The sequence below is a fragment of the Chionomys nivalis genome, chromosome 19, assembly GCF_950005125.1.
Source record: "Chionomys nivalis chromosome 19, mChiNiv1.1, whole genome shotgun sequence".
Taxonomy (NCBI): domain Eukaryota; kingdom Metazoa; phylum Chordata; class Mammalia; order Rodentia; family Cricetidae; genus Chionomys; species Chionomys nivalis.
The window spans coordinates 12,548,180-12,556,362 of NC_080104.1; the positions used below are offsets into that span (position 1 = coordinate 12,548,180).

Genomic DNA, 8,183 nt, shown 5'->3' on the forward strand with positions numbered 1-8,183 from the left:
ATCAATCTGAGCAGAAAACTGTTGTGTTTAGAGATGGGGCTAGTACTCTGCCTTGTGTCTGCCCACTCTGCCTAGACTTGGCCTAAAAGTCACCAACCCTTCTTCTTGGTCATAGTAAATTTTGATACCCGAGTCCCTGATAAGGCTGCCCTGGCTGTTGTTCAGAGCTTTTGCTGTGAAGGTTGGAGATACTGCTTGGTGAGTACAGCATTTTCCTCCCACGCAACAAAACCCTGTGTTTGATTCCCAGGATCATATAAACCAAGTGTGGTGCTCATGCTTGTAATTTAGCACCCGGGAGGTAGAAGCAGGAGGACTGGAAATTCAATGCCATCACTCATCTGCATACTGAGTTTGAGGAAACATGAGATCCTGTTTCAAAAGTGAAATTGAAACTCGACATGTCCCCCCAAACATCCCCACCCCATTCTACTGCTGTCCGTTCCCTGACTGCACAGTAGGAATACGTCAGAGTGAAGCAAAAAAAGCAAGTTTGTTTCTTCATTATTTTTGTTGTTTGGTATAGGACTTTTCCACATAGTCCTGGCTGTCATTGAACTCACTATGTAGGCCAGGCGGACCTTGAACTCACGGAAATCCTCCTGCCTCAGCCTCCCAAATGCTGGAATAAATAGTGTGTGTCACCATCTCCAGCAGGATATGAGTTTATTAAGTAGAGATTTAGGGACAGTCCTCAAGAGAAAAAGACACAGGAAAAGGAATCTTTACCCAAGATATGGATGGAGTCATCTGAAGAGAGAGAGTCTTACTTAGATGTCACCCATGGTTCTTGATCTTTCTGTGTGACATTGCTCAGTGGACCTAATTTACAGCAGGTTTAAAGATTGATTGAGGGGGTTTATTTATTTATTTATTTATTTATTTATTATTTTCTGAAACAGTCTTTCCTGGTGTAGCCCTGACTATCCTGGACGTCACTCTGTAAGCCAGGCTGGCCTCAAACTCACAGAGATCTGCTGCCTTTGCAGTGCCACCACTGCCAGCAAGATTAACTAATGATTGAAGATTGAATTTAATATATCCTCTCCGCTCTCTCTTCAGACAAGTTCCATGTAGCCCAGGCTGGCCTCCAATTTGATCATCCTGCTTTTTCCTCATGAATGCTGGGATTACAGGCATGTTCCACACCAAGTTTATACAGTGCTAGGGAACAAACCCAGAATCTCATGCATGGTCAGAAAGCCAGGTTTAGCTAGGTCCCAGCACGAGCCCCTGCTTATTTTTCTTCTCTTAAAGAATTCCCTTTACTGTAAGGTGCCTTTTATGGAGTATATGTCTAAGTTTAAGGGAAAGAGGGGGTGCTAAAACAACACTAAATCAGAAACATTATAGGGAAGCACCATTTATTGGCAGCCTTTATTTTTATTTATTTATTTTGTTTTTTGAGACCAGGTTTCTCTGTGTAGCTCTGGTTGTCCTGCAACTCACTTTGTAGACCAGGCTTGCCTTGAGCTCACAGTGATCTGCCTGCCTCTGTGATGTGATATTCTCCTCTGGAAGCTGTGAATACCATTGGTTAAAAGAAGCTGCTTTTGGCCTCATACATCTGGGACATCTGTTCCTACTAGAGATTTCTCAGGTGGTCTTCATTATTCACACTGGATTTTTCTTAACTCAAAATGAATCACTGCCTCTCATTTTCTTTGGAAAGAAAAGCAAAATCTCTTCTCCAAAGTAAAATACATTTTGACTTCAGTTTTGAAGCCAAGGTATTTTCAAAATACCTATCTTGGGTTAGTTCAGTAGGATTTATAAACAAAAGCCTTTTAGCAGATTGCTCCTTCATAAGCATTCAAACAATTCAAAGACAGCATAATAGCATACAGTATCAAGATTCTCTGTGTATTTTCTAATATATGCGGCTTTATTTTAACTTCTATTGCTTTTATTTTTACTTTTACTTTTTGAGACAGGTTCTCTGTATATCTTTGTCCTGGAATAACTCTGTAGACCAGGCTGTCCTTGAACTCACAGACATCCACCAGTCTCTGCCTCCCCAGTGCTAGGATTAAAGGTGTGTGCTAACACACCTTTAATTCACAGAGATCCATCTGCCTCTGACTCCCAGGCTTTGGGATTAAAGCTGCATGCTACCACACCTTGAAGTCACAGATGTCAATCTCTCTGCCTCCCAAGTGTTGGGATTAAAGGTGTGTACCACCACACCCAACTGCTCTCTTTCTTTTTTACTTTTAAGAACTTTAACCTTTAGTCTGCATATATTTTTAACACACTGTAAACCATTTAGAGGTTTACTTCGTCTTTGAATCCCTTTTTACAGTATATCTCTCTTTCTGACCCCTTGAGTCTTTTAGGGAAGGATTAAAGCCATGACTTTGGTGGCTGGATCCAGCCCATTCCATAGCTTCCCAGCCTCATGGCAGAGGTACTGGCTGTAGCCATTTTTATTGCCACAACTCTACAGTGTTTCAAGGTTTCTGCGAGCAAGCAAGCTGCAGCATTCTGCTCAAAGACCACACTCAGTAAGACTGACTGCCTGAAAAAAGAGTCAGATTTTGCCCTGGCAGGACAGCCAAAAAAGCCAGCATTTTCAATCTGCGCAGCTTTTTCCTGCTATGGCTAAAAACAGAAAAGCATGCATTCAGCTTTTTATCAATACCTTTTAAATGTTTTGTGGCAGGATCTCTTAAAAGAGCTGCAGTGTTCTGCAGCTAAAGCTGAGTCAGGAAGCCTCACTTAGATGAGAGCACTTGCTGGCCTCTAGCAAACAGAGCAGACCTGAGAAATTGCTGCTACCAAGAAACATGCTTTATTCTTTCCCAAGCTTTTTCAAGCTTTCTATGGACTCAGTTATCCACATTCTCAGGCTCATCACAGGATCCTTTCCCATCCTTTTCCACAGCCCGAACATATCGCTCTGGTACCCAAATGGGCTCGTACATTCCTGGAGGAAAAACACAAACAGCTCCTCTCACCCTAGCCAAGAGGGGCATGGGCTCCTTCTGTTGTCCTGTAATAAGGTCTTTCCATTGTCACCATCCTAAGGACTGAGAACTTTTATTCCAATGTCTTTCCATGGCCAAGTGACCCTCACAACCCTCAGTTTAAAAATTTAGAATAAAGTTGGGTGATGGTGGCACACGCCTTTAATCCCAGCACTCGGGAGGCAGAGGCAGGCGGATCTCTGGGAGTTCGAGGCCAGCCTGGTCTACAAGAGCTAGTTCCGGGATAGGCACCAAACCTACAGAGAGACGCTCTCTCAAAAACAAAACACAAACAAATAAACAAAAAAATAAAAAAAATTTAGAATAAATAAAATAGAAGCCAATTTTGTATTGGGAGAGAGAAGATACTCCACCCTATTTTTTTGTGTGGAATAATGTTTTATGACCATATGCATTCTTTCTACTATAGCTTGTCCAGTAGGGTTTTATGGAATACCTGGAATATGTTTAATATCATTGTTTACACAAAAAGTTTGAAATTTTCCACTAGTATATGCAGGATCATCATCTGCTTTAATAACATTAGGTAAACCCATATAAGCAAAGGCCAGCAGACAATGAGCTATCGCATCCTTCATTTTCTCTCCACTACACAGGGAAACAAAAACTACTTTAGAGCAAGTATCAGCTGAAACATGCATGTATTTCAGCTTTCCAGATGAGGATAGGTGGGTAACATCCATCTGCCAAAGGTCATTCGGTGTAAGACCACGAGGATTAACTCCAGCAATGGGTGTATTATGAAAAGGAGCACAGGCAGAACATTGGGTGGTCATTTGTAAGGCAGTGGCTCTTTAATGACCAGTATGGTGCTGCAAAGAACGAGCATTTCAGTGATATTTTCTATGGAGTTTAGAAGCCTTTCTTCGGGGCTGGCAAATAATATTCGGGTATATGCATCTGCGAGTTGACTACCCTCGGTCAGAGGTCCAGGTAATTGAGTATGACCTCTAATATGACTCACAAATATAGGATTTTTTTGGACCATAATAAATATTGTAGACAGCATAATTGTTGTTGTATTGTCGGGACACAGGAAATATAAGGAGCAGTTTTTAAAGGAGCAATCATTTGAGACAAGTAAATACTATCAATATATAAATTAATTGAAACATCAGGAAACATATGTAATGCTAGAATACAGGCTGTTATTTCAGCTGCTTGAGCAGAGACATTGCCAACAGGTTTTTGGAAGACTACATAGACTTGAGAAACCACCACAGCATTTTCTCTTGAGGAACCGTCTGTAAAAACTGTTGGAGCGCCCGCCACAGACCTAGGTTTTCCTATTCGTGGAAAGTACTATTCGTGGTTGAAGAGTCAGATACCACAACCAATGAGAACGCTAAAGCCTGTGAACTACGTCAGTAACCCAGCCCAGGAAGTGACTTCAAGAAAACTGCGGCGCCAGTCCTTATAAATTCCGAGGGGACCGAAGAACACTGCTTCTCAGGGCTTGGCATTCGAACTGGGACTTGTGTCGTCTGTAAGTCGAGGGGTTAGAAGTCCAGCCACAATGATGATTGAGGTGGTTTGCAATGACCGACTAGGGAAGAAAGTCCGGGTCAAATGTAACACCGATGACACCATCGGGGACTTGAAAAAACTCATAGCGGCCCAAACTGGCACCCGGTGGACGAAGATAGTCCTGAAAAAATGGTACACGATTTTTAAGGACCACGTGTCTCTGGGAGATTATGAAATCCATGATGGGATGAACCTGGAGCTTTATTACCAGTAGACGGGAATTCCTTCTCTTTGCCTACCCTGCTTTCCTCTCCCACCCTCATTTGACACTGGTATAGATGCCCATTTTCAACATTCACGTGAATCAAAACTTCAGTGCTGCTTTGTTCCTGAAGCGAATATGTCAGAACGGAAAGTTCTAGACAAGTACAACCCACCTACTTCGACCCGCCAAAGATCCCGAAACTCAAGCGAATAAGGACGGCAGTACGTGGTTCGCCTGATGGCCCCTTCAACATGAGGTGAAGACGTGTGGAGAATACATCACCAAGGGGAAGGAGTTTAATGCGCGCAAGGAAACCGTCCACAACGAGGCCTACCTGGGCCTGCCACTCTTCAGCTTCTACATCAAGTGCACGCGCTGCTTGGCCGAGATCACCTTCAAGACAGACCCTGAGAACACGGACTACACCGTGGAGCATGGAGCCACACGCAGCTTCCAGGCCAAGAAGCTGGAGGAGGAGGAAAAGCGTGTGCAGAAGGAGCGCGAGGATGAGGAGCTGAACAACCCCATGAGGTCCTAGAGAACCGCACCAAAGACTCGAAGCTGGAGATGGAGGTGCTGGAAAACCTGCAGGAGCTGAAGGACCTGAACCAGCGGCAGGCACACGTGGACTTTGAGGCCATGCTGCCGCAGCACCGCCTGTCGCAGGAACAGCGGGAACAACAGCAGGAGGAGGAAGACGAGCTGGAGACTGCGGCCTTGCTGGAGGAGGCTGACCAGCTCCATCGCAGGCTTCTGGAGGATCCCGACTCAGAAGATGAAGCTCTGCCTTCCCGACCACGTTCAGCAGCAAAACCCAACCTCACAGCCATCCTGGACGAGGCACCGAAGGCCAAGAGGAAGGCAGACGCAGTGGGCAGCAGGGCACAGCTGGCCGGATTGGTGGTGCCAAAGAAGGTGAAAGCAGAAGCCAACGGGGGCTCAGAGCAGCTCCATATGCCTCCTTTGGGTGCCCCCAAGTGCAGGAAGACAGCCAACCTTGCACCCCAGACACCGGGGCCTCCTTCCTGAGCCAGCTGGGTGCATATGGGGACCGCGAGGACAGTGGCAGCTGAGCCCCTACAGCGACATCACAGACCCAAGAAAGCAGAGGAGGAGATGGGATCAAGGAAGGTATCCTCAGCAAGGTCCTCTTGACCACGTCTGCCGCTGTGGGACGTCCAACTACAAAGCACCGTGCAACACCCGGGAGAGGAGTCCTTGGCAAGGTCAGCAGTCTCTCAACTGAGCCTTATTCCTGAGACTTTTATCTATATACAAGCGACTATATTCCCACAGCTTTGAAGTTTGCAAGAACACTTCATGGCTAACAGAACCAATCAGATGACTATATCAAAACTAAAGATTAAAAGTTTTTTTGAGGCATACATAGATCTAATCTATATGGGAAGTAGAAAAAGATCAGATCTCCTGAATATATTGAGAACATGGGGACCTTGGGGTAGAGTAGAAGCAGGGAGGGGAGCAGAGAAAAATGTAGAACGCAATAAAAATCAATTTAAAAATCTTAAAACAATTAAAAACTGAAAAGTATTTTCACTGTTTCAAAAAGCTTTTTTTTTTTGCTGAGATTTTTAAATATATTTTTATTTTTGCTGCCACATAGGTGCTGGGAATTAAACCTGCATCCTTGGATTTTCTTCTTTTACTTTTTTTTTTGTTGTTGTTTTTTGTTTTTTGTTTTTCAAACAGGGTTTCTCTGTGTACCTTTGGTTCCTGTTCTGGAACTAGCTCTTGTAGACCAGGCAGGCCTTGAACTTACAGATATCAACCTGCCTCTACCTCTCTAGTTCTAGGATTGAAGGCATGTGCCACCACTGCCCAGCTGAACCTGCATTCTTTGGAAGAGCAGACAATGTTCTAAACCCCTGAGCCATCTCTTCTGCCCCCAAATTAAAGAATTTAATTAAATCAATATAGGACAAGAGGGACATCAGTCCACCAAAAGTCATATCATTTTCCTTCTGCCATGTCCTTTTGATCTGGACTGCTTCCAGAAGCTGCTGTCCACCACCAGGGTGGCTCTTCCTGCATCAGTTAAGGCAATCAGGATGTCCTTCAGGAGAGGCTCCCTACTTAGGTCACTTTAATTTGTGGCAAGTTGACATTAAAGCCAACCCTAATAGCCGCTATCTATCCTGAGTCCAGCCTTGAATTACAGCTCCTTTCTGAGGAGAATGAAATTCTTCTGAACTTATTTATTCATGTATATGACTCTCTCTTCACGCACACCAGAAAAAGGAATCTGACCCCATCCCAGAGGGTTGTGAGCCATCATGTGGTTGGTGGGTATTGACCTCAGGACCACTGGAGAGCAGTCAAGTGCTCTTAACCACTGAGCCATCTCTCCAGCCCTATGAACAAAATTCTTAAAATTAAAAAAATACAAAACCAAATAAAATATAGGTCATACACCCAACCAGTCATAGCTGGAACTCGTCAGTATGTGTCCTCCTTTGGGAGTATCCCTGGTTAATGTGGTGCTAGGGATCAAACCCAGGGATTCATTCTGTACCAAGTGACCAATATCGCTAATCCTGACCCAGTGTTTTGTATGATCTGCTATAATCCTCTTTGCATATTTCAGGGATCTCATTAAATTAGGATATAAATATAATAGCTTTAAAACCCACCAATAGTGTATATGTGTCTGTGTGCTTGTGTGTGTATGTGTGTGTGCATGCGTGTGTGTGTATGTGTGTGTGCGTGTGTGTGTGCATGCGTGTGTGTGTGTGCATGCGTATGTATGTGTGTGTGTGTGTCCTCCTTTGGGAAAATCATACCCACACTTATGTTTCACTTTTTCCCAGAGTTCCTTTCTATTAATCCCTGTTCTTCAATCTGCTAAAAATGTCCTTTAATAAACTTCAACTGTGCTTCATGCTGATTTTTATGAAACTCTTTCTATGTCAAAAGCTTTTCCTGAGTGGAAGTCTCTAGACTCTGGGGCCCAGAGGATTAAGGGAACTGACTCTCAAGTGCCTGCAGACAAGGAACAGTGAGTGTCTCCACCCCTTTACCACTGATTACTTTGTCTAGCCTGCAGCTGCTGAGTCTCTGATGCTATTGTAACTGGTCTCCTGAGAACTCTCTCTAGGATTACTGCAGTAGCCAATAGGCTATATTCCTACTTTATCTTTTATGGCTCAAACGTTCTTTAGAAAACATGAATTGAATCTGCCCTCCTCTCTTCCAATGGCCCCTGGTTACCACCTCATCTTTAAGTCAGTTAAGGCCAGGATTTGAGGATGGATAGCTAGGTAAGAGGCCTCTCATCAACAAAATTTGGGGACCCGGGTTTCACCCCCAAATCTGAACCAGGCAAAGCAAAGCCAAAACATAAACAAACACCAAAAAAAATAAAAAATAAATAAAATAAAAAATAAAAAACCAAAGGGTCCTGGTATCACCCTCGGGGGCCATGGATAATGTGACCTCCCTTCCTG

General features: G+C 44.0%; 1 protein-coding gene and 1 pseudogene across 1 annotated transcript; both read left to right on the forward strand.

The window, feature by feature from the left end:
• Window positions 1–4,503: 4,503 nt before the first annotated feature.
• On the forward strand, window positions 4,504–4,736 carry LOC130862361 (ubiquitin-like protein 5). Its single transcript, XM_057751931.1, has one exon. The coding sequence runs from the start codon at window positions 4,504–4,506 to the stop codon at window positions 4,726–4,728; it is 225 nt and encodes a 74-aa protein (XP_057607914.1). The 3' UTR covers window positions 4,729–4,736.
• Window positions 4,737–4,854: 118 nt separating this feature from the next.
• LOC130862453 (splicing factor YJU2-like) lies at window positions 4,855–5,792 on the forward strand (annotated as a pseudogene).
• Window positions 5,793–8,183: the final 2,391 nt, after the last annotated feature.